Source organism: Mirounga leonina, unplaced genomic scaffold, assembly GCF_011800145.1.
Source record: "Mirounga leonina isolate KUSES-001 unplaced genomic scaffold, KU_Mleo_1.0 Mir_127, whole genome shotgun sequence".
In the NCBI taxonomy this organism is placed as follows: Eukaryota; Metazoa; Chordata; class Mammalia; order Carnivora; family Phocidae; genus Mirounga; species Mirounga leonina.
This window is the reverse complement of record NW_023270316.1, coordinates 4,366,404-4,380,408: the sequence shown is the minus strand read 5'-3', so window position 1 is coordinate 4,380,408 and position 14,005 is coordinate 4,366,404. Positions and strand designations below refer to the sequence as shown.

Genomic DNA, 14,005 nt, shown 5'->3' with positions numbered 1-14,005 from the left:
CTGTTTAATGTCATCACTATAGATCAAGGGAAAAAATCAGTTTTGACCAAACACTGATTTGGGTATTTGGATTTTCCCTGGTATGTTTCTGCCAGAGAAAAAGCAGAGATGAAGAGTAGTGGGAAACTGCATTTGTTTAGAGACCATCATGGCTCAGGTACTATATCAGGTCTTTTAAAATACATTTAGTCTTTACAACAATGTATATGAAGAGAGCGTGGTCAGCAATAGAAGCTCAAGAATACGGAGCTGCAGGTCCTCAGATAGGAAGACAAATTTGCATTTAAATAAAACTTTCTTATTCTACAAAATCACTGCTGTGGTCTGAATGTTTGTGTGCCCCGCCCCCCAAATCCATATGTTGAAATCCTAACCCCGAAAGGTGATGCTGTTCGGAGGTAGTCATTTTGGAAGGAGTTTAAGTCATGAGAGGGGAGCCTCCATGAGTGAGATTACTGCCCTACACCAGGTAAGATGCAACAAGAAGTCTGCAATCTGGAAGACGCCCCTCACCCAACCATGCTGGCACCTTGATCTCAGACTTCCAGCCTCCAGAACTGTGAGAAATAAATGTTTGTTGTTTAAGCCCCTTGGTTGATGGTATTTTTGTTACATGAACTTGAACTAAGATGGGGGAATCAAGAAATAAGCCTTAGAGGGGAGCCTGAAATATCTTGCTTAAAATTCTTCAATGCATTTTTCTTGAGCACCAGATGCAACTCATACTCTGCAGTGTGGCATTCAAAATCTTTCAAGGGGCTCCTGGTTGGCTCAGTCGGTGAAGCGTCTGCCTTCAGCTCAGGTCATGGTCCCAGGGTCCTGGGATATAGTCTCGAATCGGGCTTCCTCCTCAGCCAGGCATGTGCTTCTGCCTCTCCCTCTGCCGCTCTCCCCTGCTCACGCGCTCTCGCGCTCTCTCAAATAAATGAAGTAAAAAAAAACTTAAAAATAAAATCTTTCAAAATCTATCCTAAGGTACCTATATCTTACCCTCCCACCTAAATCTGAGTATTTTGCAAACATTCTCCCCTGAATTTTTGTTCTCCCCATGCCTGTATTTATTATCTTCCCTCTGCCAGGAAAAACCCTCCATACCACTATGTCTGAGGGAATTCAACTTACGGTTCCAGAATCCCCTCACTTATTAACCCCCATTGGTGTAATTAACCTCCTCTGGAAAAGCCCAGGTAAGAGCAGGTGATAAAAGCTGGAGGGGCCTTTCTGTATGTTGGGTGCTGTAAGTCTGTCCTCAAACATTCTGGGTGAGATAGATACTGTTTCCATTTGAAAGTTTAGAAACTAAGGTTCAAAGAGGTTGTGATTTGCTCAAATAACACAGATAATTGGTGGCAGAGCTGGAACCTAGCCCAGGATAACTAGATTCTAAAAGCTTGTATTCTTTTCACTACAGCTTTCCAGGGAATCCATCTTTCCTTTAACTAGGAAAGCACTTATCTTTTGTATTCCAATTATCCTTATCTTTCGGTACTCTGTGAGTTCCTTGAAGGCGGAGGCTTTTTCTTTTTTTTTCTTTTTTTGCTCATGTGACTGTCAAAGAGAATAAGAACTTAATATACATTGGTTGAAACTGAATGGAGATGGTTTATAAAATAGCTCTAGTGCTCCAGGAATTCCATATTAGATGTTTTAAAGCTATGCTCAACCTATTTCCCCCAAAGTGGGAATTCCAAGGTTCCCCATCAGCCCTGTCCACTCCAACGTCAGGCAAAGCGCATGACTATGAAGCAGCTAGGGTAGCCGCCTGATTTTCAAAGAAGGTGCCATCAGCCTAAAGATATGAACTCTTTCAGGATGGTGAGAAGTCATCATGGTGCAGAAAAAGGCAGAGTTCTTGAACAGTAAATATCTTGTCCTGCTCTCTGGCAAGAACCCATGGCCTTGGTGAAGAGCAAAGTAGGATTTTCCATCTGATTCAGAGGAGTTATTCCATTAGTATTTATTGAGTGACCAATTATGACAGTGAACAAAACACACCAAGTCTTCATTCGTGGAATTTGTATTCTAGTGGTAAGAAACAAAGATACAGTGCCTTGGAGAAAATAAAGCAGAGTGAAGGGATAGTGAGTGTTGGGGATGTGAGTGGGGCAAACTGTGAGAGACCTGGATGAAGTGGAAAGGAAAAGCACAGAGACCAGTGAGACTCCAGTATGGTGAGCAAGGGGGTCCCTGGTAGGAAATCAAGTCAGAGAGCTAACGGAAGATAGCTTGTCATGGCCAGGTCCAACAGGCCATTTATAAGACTTGGGAAGTTGTGAGTGATGGTGACTCAGTAGTTTTGGCCAGTGGAGGAAAACGAATTGACTGCATCTTTAAAAGTACAAATGGTGTCCTGGAGAGCAGTGATGACAGTGCAGAAAGGAAGGTGATCGTAGTCCAGTGAGTAACAGGGGCAGGCTGTGGTTATTGGGGAGCCTGCTGAGGGGTCATATTCTGGACTATTTGGAAAGTCTAGCCAACAAGATTCTCTGTGTATTGGAAATATGAGAACAGAGGGGGCCAAGGATGCTCCATGGTTTTCAGCTTGAGCAGCGGGGTGGACAGATGCACCATTTAGTGAGGAGGGGAACATTGGGAAAGAGCGTAAGTGTATTCGAGAAATCCAGAGTTCTCTATGGAATACTTGGTAAATTAAGTTAGGTAATCTAAGTGACTGCAAAACAATCCAGAGGTCTGTAAATATGAAAAAGATGGATCATTGACAATTGCTCACACTGTGCACATGCAGGTTCATTATACTATGCTCTTTTGCATTTTAAAATTTTGCTATGATAAATATAGTTAGACATATTAAGTATGAGAGGCTCATTAGACTTCATGTGGAGATGTTATGTGGATAGATACATGAACCCGAGTTCAGCAAAGAACTCAGGGCTAAAAACATGTGGGAGGTATCAGCATATTTAAAGCCAAGGAGTGAATAAAGATAGAGAATAGGTCCAGTACTAAGAAACTGAACTCTCCAACATTTAGAGATGAGAAGAATCTGGAAAGGCATTTTTGCATATCAAATTTACATAAATGCATATCAATTTACTAAAAAATACATAACTTTGAATCAGCAATTCCATTCTAAGAATGTATAAGGAACAAACAGGACTAGAATACACAGACCATGATACAGATTTATCATAATGCTCACTAGGAAAACAAAAAGGTGGGGCAGAGGGACGGTGGCAAGGTCAAATAATCTGTAAATCGAACAACAATGGCCTAGCTGAACACATTACACTACATTCAATAGTGTACAACAATTTAAAGTGATGTAGGTCTACTTTAGTGACCTGTAATTCTCCCATTGAGAAAAGCTGATCAAATAAAGCATTACAGTTTTATACTTACCTGTTACACTGTAAATAATGTATTTTGCACTTTCCTTACTACCAATAACCTAAAACAGTGAATGTTACTATCTTTGGTGGTAAAATTATGTACTTTTCTCCCCTATTACCCTTACTGGTATCTGTTTTGTAGTTTTTCTCAATAGGTATTATAAAAATATGTAAGTTAAAAATTTTTTTTAAAGATTTTATTTATTTCTTTGAGAGAGAGTGTGAGAGAGAGCACAAGCAAGGAGAGGAGCAGAGGGAAAGGGAGAAGCAGACTCCCCGCGGAGCAGGGAGCCCAATGTGGGGCTCGATCCCAGGACCCTGGGATCATGACCTGAGCTGAAGGCAGACGCTTCACTGACTGAGCCACCTAGGTGCCCCACAAGTTTGAATTTTTAATAAAGTTCATTCAGCAATACGAAATACAAAGGACCTCAAATAGGAAACTGATTTGAATCAGTCAAAAATTATATTGATACCAGTAATATCTGACTGAAATAACTATTATTGTTTTAAAATAAATACATCATAAATTTTAATAGTATATTAAATATTTTATTTAAATTAAGAAATATAACATTTGTTGCACTGTTTCGATAAAATTTCAAATTACTTACAAATAATAATAATAATAATTCCTTGGGTACCATATTTCAAGTATTGCAAAGGTGTCATGAAAACATATTTTTCAAAATGAAAGACTATTCTAAAATTTGGTATATAAATCCAGACATAATACATGTTATACATACTGAGTTTAAATAATCTAAAGATAAAAATCATTTTAAATAGAGCAATTTACCTCTCTGTAACGGAAGTTACAACACATGCCATCTTGACATGTACTCAATGGATTACATCTAGGAAAATCACTCTTTGTGAATACGATTTATTCTGGAGTACAGTTCACATAAAAACACTCTCTTTAAAACACGCTCTGTTTTAGAAAAAAAAAATAAATGTGGGCCAAGTACTTTTAAAACTGCAAGTTTCTTTTAATTAAATTCATCTAATTTTAAGTTACTTCTCCTAATTTACCTAATGACATCATTAACAAGGTTTTATAGCTTGCCCTTAACCTTAAAAAATAAATTTGTTTACATTTCACACTTAAAAGAATTTTAGCCTTCAATTTAAAAGACATATTTTTTACAAGTCCAATTGTAACAATTCTGCTTCTTTCTTGCAATGCTTTTACTAGATAAAAACTATTAAAATTTTGACCTCAGAAAATCCACTTAGATCAATGCTTTTAATGACTCTAAAAGCTTCTGAATGTATTTTATTAATACTTGAGTCAAAATTCTCAATTTCTATAGGGATATTATATAAATGTCCCTTCTTTAAACTATTTATTTCATCTTGGTTTTAAAAGTCATTAAATACTACACCTCTAAAAGAATTTTTTCTTTCTTGGCCTTGGTCCATTCAGTGTTTTATCTATCTCAAAAGTTAAAATTATTGTTTTTCTATATCTAATAATACTGTTTAAGCATAAATTTTAAGGGATAAAAATAAAATGTAGTTTAATATTTTATCATGACCACCTGTTACAATGAGGCTTTCCTCACTAGAAAAGCTAGCTTTAAACCAAATATAGATTTTCCTCCTGCAACTCACACTTGTCTATTGAATCAGTTACCCAATCTTGTTGCAGGATTTTAAACTTTCTCTTAAGAGTTCTTCGAAAAGCTTTTAAATCTGCAACACGACTCTGATCCTCCCCAATGATTACATGAGACACTCCCTGAGCTAAACGAGAAACTACTTTGGCTCCATGAAATCGAAGCTCCAGAGCTGTAACAGCTAATCTCGTTCCCTCGATTTTGGTACTCAAGTCATTAATAACAGCATACAAGTCCAAATAAATAATGTGGTGTCGAAACATACTGAGAGGGGAACGGTCCCAGGAATACCGATACTCTAAATTAGCAATCACAGAAGCCATTTCTCCGGGAGTTTGTGCGCTGGAATTTTTAATTCCTGAGAACACTTCCTTCAGTTGGTTCAAATCTGTATCAACAAAATAACTGTCACCATAACAGTCATATTCACGGGCAAAATGTTCCTTTGTCGATGGGCACATATGAATCATAAAGTGAGGCTGCCATGGCACGCAGCTTTTGGTCTTAAAACACTCCAACAGCCACTCGGGCTTGACAACATCATGTTTATTCGAAGAAATTATGTTTTTCACTCTGATGTTCTCGGACCCTGCAATCACGCAGTATGTGTCTGGGCCTGGATTTTGTACTATATAACCACCAAATTCTGCAATTCTGTTCTCCAGATCAGGCTTCGGATGGCTGTCCGTTCCACTCATGACACAAAACTCCACATCTTCAAATACATTAGAAACTTTGTTTACATTAGAAAGGTTGGGTGCTTTTAAGTGCTCGATAATTCCAATAACTTTCTTCACCTTCGGGGCAGCTTTCCTCTTCTTTTCCTGTGGTTCATCATCGCCACCTATGTAAAGGTGTTTGGACGCAAGCTTTCCCGATGCTTTCCCACGAAGCTGTTCTAAGTCATCCAGGGTGGTGCATTCGTGCCACTCTTTGTCTTCTCTTATCTTCTCGATTCGTGGAAAACGCAATGTGCAGCCAGCTTTGTACATATCGCTGGAGACGATCTCTGTGGCCTTAACTTGAACAATGACAGAATGACAAGGCTCGATGTACACCTCAGGCTTCTCTGTTCCACACAAAATGCTGCTTGGTGGAGCTTTTTTATGAAAAGGCTTCCAATGTTGGGCCAATTTCAAACCCAGATCGTACAGCTCTTTCATGGTATAACCTGAACCAACACGACACAGAGTATGAAACACTGACGGTTTTTCACCAGGAGGAGGTTTCTCTGCTATAGCACACAAAAAATGAGACATCATCCCACCTCGGGAACCTTTACCCCAGTAGCCCCCGACAATTAAGATGTCCAGCTCATCCATCAGCCCGTCCACATACTCTGGTTTAATTTTCAACCATCCTTCGCCTCTTTTGTCTGGCTTGTAAATAGACAGAGGCTGTTTTATCATGATTCCCTCTTCCCTTTTATCTATGGCTTCATTCAAAGCATCGATCACTTCTTTCTGAGTATGAGCTTGTGTTTTTTGCACTATTTCTATTCTACCTGGTACTGGTGTAAAAACACTAGTGAGAATTTCATACCTCTTTTTCAGGGTTTCATGCCCTAGCTTTTTATTATTAACCATCAGTACATCAAACACACAATAACAAGTCTGCAGATCAGAATCCTCCACCATTCTTTTGATATCAAACTTATTCCCCTTTTGCATAAAAGTCTGTGTGTTAGGGTTGAAGGCCATCATCTCTCCATCCAGGATACAGATTTGTATGTCTGTTTTGAATGCACTGTGAATGAACGGTGTGAGAGAACCTTCCCGGGGAGAATCGCCGAACTGATCTGTATAGTTAAAACCATTTCGGGAGAAGTACTGATACGCATCCCCCTGTTTGTGCATCTGCATACGCTCACCGTCTAGCTTGGTTTCAATGTAGAAACTCTGGTGTTTCATGTCCTTCTCGATGCGCTCAATATCTGCTATAGCAGCCAGCATTGGTTTAAAGGCAGAGAATAAAGTGATGGAAATATCACTGAGTCCTATGGAAGGATCATGCAGTTGCCTACAGACTTTTTCCAGATCTGTGGTGACATTATGCAATTCGGCAGCATCATTATGGAAAACAGAAAATACAGACTGCTCACTGAAACCAAGTTTTAAGTCCTTTACAATCATCCGTATAAGCCACTTTTGTTCCAGCGCTGAACTCTGACTTATTAGCTGAAGAACACTCTTCTTTATTAGGTCCTTTCTTCTGGCAGAATTATTGCTGGCAATTGAGTCTAAAATGTCATTTACCTGCTGTACGGTTAAACTTCCTTTCTGCAAGCATCTTGGTTTCAACACAAAATATGCAATTGTTGCAAAGTCTCCAGCATCTCCATGAGGCCGGGTGGGCGTTCTATAATTTAAAAGTTTAAGGGCGTCTTTTCCTTCTTTAGGTAAATTAAGTAATTCGATATAAAGTTTAGCAAGCATAGTTTCTTTGATTCCATAGGCCATTCTCTCTCTTTCTAGCTGAGGAAGAATAAGTCTCATTGCTGGATAAAAGGAGTCCCTGACATCTTTTTGGTTCTTATGAAGAGCATCGTGAAATCTTCTCCAAGAATCTAAAAATTCCCTGAAGTGTCTGATTTTTTCAGCACGTCCTTTACTTCTCTGTATTCGTTCTAAAGTTGAACACAAGTCTGCAAAAGGAACGTGAGATGCAACAGTTTGTGAAGTCTGTGACGCAGCCATGGAGGTGGTGGTCAATCCTCTGGTTTAACTAATAAGGCAAAAAGAGAATAACTTTCAATAAGACACATATTTCAACTAAATAGTTCACGTAAAGCCTTTACAGAGAGTGCCTCATTCGTGATCAATGTTCGCTAAATGAAAATGAAGTAATGCTAGAAATTATGTCTCTTTTCAATCTCTACATTTAAACTTCAATCCTATTTGGTATTCATCAAAAGTATCACCAGCCCTTCTTGCTACATTTACAATACTGAAATCGACCACTTTGCCTTTCTCCCTAAATTCTAACTTCAGTTGAATTAGTGATTCCATTCCTTATTTAGCTCGTCGTGCAAAGGAATAACAACAACAGAAAAACAAGGCTCAATTCATTTCATTTCTGGGCTTCTGACTTCCATTTCTCCTCCTTTTCTGTCAGAGTACCACACAGCATCAGAAACAGACGTTTTTAACAAATCACTGAATTGAAACTCGGCTTTGCAGGAAGTTTGAACTCTTATATTGGTAGGAGTTCACCAAAAAAAAAAAAAAAAAAAGATAAACAAAGCCCACGTCTGTGTTTACTTTCATTTCACTGCTAGCTATGCCAAATCACTCGTGTTCAAAACCCCACTCAAAATACCCTCCCCATGAAATCCTTACTTGACCTACCTCTTTTAGCTCTATTTTATCATAGTTACTTAATAGCTTCATAAACTGAAGCTCATTAGTACACTTTTTTGTTCATATTCACATGCCATTTGCCTCCCAACAATTCACTGACTACATATGAGCCAGGCACCATACTATGGGCAAACACAGTGTGTTTCTGCCTTAAGAGAGCATACATTCTGTAAAGAGAGACAGGATATAATAGGAACTAATTACAAAATGCTGTGTTTTAACAAAAGTAAAATGTCATGAGGCAGAACTTCTCACTGAAGCATCTTCTAAAGTCAGAGAGGAAATAACAGGTACCTTGCTGGGTTAGGGTCTAGACTGTTTCCTAAAGTGGTCACAAGTGTGAAATTTCTTCGAAGTCTTAAATATTCATGCAAATTTTTTAGAGGGGGAGGGGCAGAGGGAGCGGGAGAGAGAGAGAATCTTAAACAGGCTCCATGCCCAGTGCGGAGCCCGACATGGGGCTCCATCTCACACCCTGAGATCATGACCTGAGCCAAAATCAGGAGTCGGACGCTTAACCAACTGAGCCACCCAGGAGCCCCAGCAAATTCTATCAGAATCTATAAGATATCAGAGCTTTTATATGATTTAAACTATGTAACATTAAAATCAACTAACTTTTCCAAAAAAGACTTCAAGTAAAAATGTGCGTTCCAGGAATATAAACCGTGTCCTATCCTGCGGTTTCAGACACCTCCTGGCACATCCCTATGTCGCCTAGAGAGCAGGGAGATCCACTGCAGTCTCCGAGACCCTGAGATTGCCCACAGCAGCAAACAGGACAGCACACACTAAGAGCACAAGGCTGCACCGCCTGATAGCTGGCACAAGAAATCCAACGGCTGCTCATGGTACCACGGTTTCCACACTGCAGTCTCCGGAGGCCAGGAGCACCTGGCATGTAGTAGGTTTGTTTGTGGAATGAATTACTGAGCACCTAGAGTTGAGTTCCTGGAGAAGCACACTAGGAAAGGCCAGGGGCTGGTCATACACCACCCCCACTCCCTGCCACAGTGAGCCTCGTGGGATTCAGTTTGGTCAGAAACATTTAGCAGCTATGACTGCACTGGGAAAGTTTCACAACAGCCACTTGGTGGCCTTTCGGGAAAAAGGCCGCACTTCTCAGTCTAATGCCTGACAAAGGAAACTCAACTTCCATGGAGTCAGTTAGACCAAGAGACAAACCCATGAGAGACCACTTTCCTGAGACTTTTCTCTTTGAATACAGTAACTGCTTCCTCTGCCTCATTTGCATAACTGACTGAACCACCTGGTTATATATGTTCACTGTCTACCTCTCCAAACATGCTCTCTCTCAAGTCAGTACATTATGGTATATAATGTTATGTTTACAAATCACATACAGTATGTACATAAAACAAAGAATGTTAAGAAATACTTCTTGGAATGTTCAAGATGGGTATACAGTTTCTGATCTATCTGAATGTTCCACTTGGTCTCAGTTTCCCTCAACAAGTTCCAGGCAAAGACTCAAATTACTTTATAACAACACTGAAATCTAGGTTACACATGTATGCCCAAACTGCTATAAATATAACAAGGGTTCCAAAATTGGTATAAAATGAATGGACTTAAAATTTTTACTCATTAAAATTGTACAGGAAAATCGCTTCTCGGCCTTTTGGCTAAAATCAAGTGTCAAACTGTACAAGAAAATAAAAATAAATTAAAATTGTATAAAAAAAGTCAAATATTAGGATTTCCTTTAAACATCAAACATAAAAGGATTTCCTTTTAAACATTCTCTAATTTTATTTTCTGGATTCTGAGCTATTTAGCTGATGTTTTTGATTTGTGAAAAAACAAAACAGTTTGTGGTTAGGGTTCAGGCTCTAGAGTCCAATAAGTGAGAGTTCAACTGTGGACCCAACACTTAAGAGCTGTGTGACATGGGGCAACCACATAATTTCTCTAAGAGTCAGTTTCCATAAGTCTAAAATGGGGTTAATAACTGTAGAGGGTAAGACGAGGATGACATCAGATATTTACACAAGGTGCTTAACACAGTACTTGGCAGTTAGCAAATCCTTGGTTAATTTAGTACCATAATGCTTGTTGATGCATTTAAAATATAAGTATTACAAAATATTAAGGAAATAAGGCAGGGGTACGCTTTACTCTCTGGTAAACATAAGCAAAACACTCAAGAGAATGAATACAATCAGCATAGAATAATGACTCATCGTCTAATCAGCAGCTGCCTCTGTTGTCCTCGAGCGACCCAACAAAACGTACTAGCAAGGTGATTATGATGACTCCGTGAATATGATGACTCAGAGGTATTTTATTGGAGAGAAAGTGACTGGGGCAACTTAAGCTTCCTCCCTGCACCCCCTGGCGAGACGATGCGCTTCCCGAAGGGACGAAGGGTTTACCGTAGCCTCCCACCCACAGCACTTGTGACAATCGGGGAGAATCTGTGGAAGGAAAAGGCCAGAAGGCGGGGGGAGCCGGGAGGCTGGCAAAAGACGGAGTGGAAGAAGAGAAGTAAGGCTCCCGTATCGCCGTCCGACTCCACGGGAACACGCCCGCACCCCCCCTCCGCCCCCACCCACCCCAAGGAAGCCCGCCACGGGTCCCGGGCGAATCCCCGCCGCGGGGGGGCATCCCGTCACCTCCTTGCGCCCGAGGGTCCCCGCCGGCTGGGGGAGGAGGGGTCCCCGGAATCAGCACGTCTGTGGCCACGCCATCACAGCAGCCAACAGTCTCTGCCAGGCAGACGCGGACGAGCTCCAGTCCCCTCGCCCGAGTCCGACGGTGGGGTCTAGCTCAAGAAGCCCAAACCGAAGGCCCGCCTGCCAAGGTGGCGCGGGCCCTGCACCTGTGACGCCGGGAGCGGCGGAGGGGCTGAAAGACTTTTAGGACCTTAAGCATTTGCGGGGCTGAGAAGCCGAGGGTCGGCGCCCTCCCGCCCTGCCCACCCTGGCGCGGCCTCCGCCGGCCCGGACTTGCCCTCCGGCTCGCCCCGCGGACTCCGAGGCCCCTCCCGGCCGCGCCGCCACGCAAACGTCCCACCAGAAGCGGAGCCGCAGGTGCCGTCACCGAAGCGGAAGCCGCGCCCGAGACGTTCCGCCAGCTGCTCCCGGCGCATACGCAATCGCCGCTGAAGGCCAGGGAGGCCCTGACATCACGGAGATGACGTGCGCAGACGCAGTCGCAGCTCCAGGCCGTGACGTCATACGGATGATGTGCGCAGGCGCAGTGACGCTGGGGATGAGCAGGGGCGCGCTCTCCAAGGCTGAGGACGCCAGGGAGCCTTGGTAACAGTGTGACTACAAACCCAACTCCCGTTGGCCTCCCAAAGCAGCAGGTGCTCTTTGCTAGTGGTTGACCCATGAGAGTGGATTTCCTCTCTGAGCAAGAACCGAGAGTACTTTGTGTACTAGCCTCTTACTTGGACCATGGACCTAGTCCCCTCTGTGCTAGGCCTCCTCACTAGCAAGGGACAGCCTCATAGAGTTCTGTTCTCTGTCTGTAAACAGTGGTACCAACACTCATCTCACTGGTGGGTTGTGAAAATGCCCAGGGCTGAAAAGGGCATCTTCCCTCCCAAAACATCTGCTGTTTACTTTAAATGGAAAAATAGGCTTTTGCAAAATTGCCTAAGGCTGTCCTTTCCTATTTGTTTCTCGCAATGCTACAACTTTGACGCGAGTTCTTATCTCTTAATACAGAAATACATAATTCATAAAAACACATAATATATAATTCTTAATACAGACATAAAGAGTTGCATGCCCAGAAATCAACTATGGAGTCTTCTAAGTGTCTGTTCAAGGATTCAAAATAAAATTATTTCGCAAACCTTTATTCAGCACCAATACAGTAATTGTGCTAGGCATTCAAGATTGAGATGAAAACAAACATAGTCCTTCTGTTCCAGGAGCTGTTGATTTCTACCAATATTTTGTTATGGGTTGTTTTCTTTCATGGAGAATTGAGAAATTATCCATGACGATGGGGGAAACAGCTTTTATAATTATTTCCTCTTAGCATAAAATACTATTGCTTTAAAAGGTGGTATTTTAAGAAAGTGGTATTTTGCCGCAACAGACTCTGAGAACATTTTAGAGCTGTTAAGTGCCCTTAGGAGCACTTAGGGTACAAAAATTTCATTTTACAAAACTGACACTTATTTAATTCACAGTATTAGTTTGTAGTAGAGCTAGACTTAGGGCCCCTTCTAGCCCAACAACATTCAGTGAATTTCCTTGTATGTCTAATTCACCTAAGTTGTCCAAATATTTCTCTGAAATTCGCTATGAAGTTTTAAAGTCACATGATACTCTTGTGATGGTAATTTCTCTACCTACTATTCAAGTTAATTATCAATTTGTTTTGGAGTAACACCCAACAGTGTTGGTAAAGGACCCCCCACAGTTGCCCGTCTTATGAAAGGCATTTGTCTGTGCACATTTGCACCTTGTTCAGCATCTACTGAGCTCCTACAATGTCCGAGTTTGTACTTTATATTTTTGATATGAGAAGAACCATGGATTATGAAACCAAACTCCAAATTAATTCAAATCTTCATCTCCAATTTACCATGATATTTTAGCTTTTCTAATGCTTGATTCAAAGATAATCAGAGGTTTTTCATTAAGTATCTTCTAGAATTGCTGTGATTATTAGTTTACTTATTTAAGTAGTCTACCTTAGTGCCTGGCATTTATTAGGCGACAAACAGCAAGAAGCTATTATCAAGAGCTTATGACCTGGAGCTCTCCATCTGATGGAGGATACATGTTTGTTTGTTTTTAAATATGAAATATTCTTTGTATACGTATAAAATAGGGTACAGAGGATAGGGAATGAATGAGGGAGGGGGACAGACATCTGTAGAAAAAACAATTTAGTACAACTTGGTGCCCAGGGGGGTTGATAGTGATGATAATGAGGGGTGCCTGGGTGCCTCAGTTGGTTAAGCCTCCGACGCTTGATTTCAGCTCAGGCCATGACCTCAGGGTGGTGAGATGGAGCCCTGAGTTGGGCTCCATGCTCTGCAGGAAGTCTGCTTGAGATTCTTTCTCTCTCTCTCCCCCTCTGCCCCTCATCCCACTTGTGCTTTCTCTCAAAATAAATAAATAAAATCTTAAAAAAGAAAAAGACAGTGAAGCTAATAAAACACCAGCTTCAAGGGCCCATTTGTGGGGCCAGTTTCCAGGACCTGGGCTCCAGGAATGTTCCCCTGGTCCTGTGCTTTTGTAAAATTTTAAAAATAAGATAATTTTGCATTCTTTTTCTCCAAATCTCCCCAGGTTCAGGCCTCTGATAGAAGTAGGAGAGGGCAGGGTTGGGAGAAAACAGAAACAAAATGAGTTATGCACGCCTTTTAAGTACTTAGAGGAACACACTCTAATACCCTCGTGATTCTGTTAGGCAGACACGCTTTTTTAGGTAATTGATACTTATTTGTGTGCACGCTTAGAACTGTGTCCCGAAGGGAAATCTGGTGCGTTACCAACACTCACCCTGGGGACCTCGGAGGAGGGGCGCAAGGCCTCCACGGGCCCCGGCGCAGAAGCCACCGGGTAGCCTACAGCGGGCTCCAGTACGCCGGGGACCAGGCTCCAAGCTCTCTTGTCCCTTTGGGCCACCGTCGCGGGGACTCCCCCCCCCCCACTGCGGTTTGTGCGCATGCCCCGGAGGGCGT

General features: G+C 41.7%; 1 protein-coding gene across 4 annotated transcripts; it reads right to left on the bottom strand.

The window, feature by feature from the left end:
• Positions 1–3,880: 3,880 nt before the first annotated feature.
• On the bottom strand, positions 3,881–13,841 carry LIG4 (DNA ligase 4). Of its 4 annotated transcripts, XM_035003061.1 has the most exons (3): positions 10,968–11,339; positions 10,588–10,810; positions 3,881–7,696 (listed from the first exon to the last, which is right to left on the bottom strand). In XM_035003061.1, exon 3 carries the CDS (start codon positions 7,666–7,668, stop codon positions 4,933–4,935), a length of 2,736 nt encoding a protein of 911 aa, XP_034858952.1. In that variant the 5' UTR covers positions 7,669–7,696; positions 10,588–10,810; positions 10,968–11,339; the 3' UTR covers positions 3,881–4,932. The 4 variants fall into 4 exon arrangements, with proteins under 4 accessions (XP_034858952.1, XP_034858955.1, XP_034858954.1 ...); XM_035003064.1 differs by lacking the exons at positions 10,588–10,810; positions 10,968–11,339 and adding an exon at positions 13,824–13,841; XM_035003063.1 differs by lacking the exons at positions 10,588–10,810; positions 10,968–11,339 and adding an exon at positions 11,368–11,497.
• Positions 13,842–14,005: the final 164 nt, after the last annotated feature.

What these genes read in the sequence shown, in the direction of transcription:
- LIG4 (XM_035003064.1), bottom strand. Translation starts at nt 7,668, where the DNA reads ATGGCTGCGTCACAGACTTCACAAACTGTTGCATCTCACGTTCCTTTT.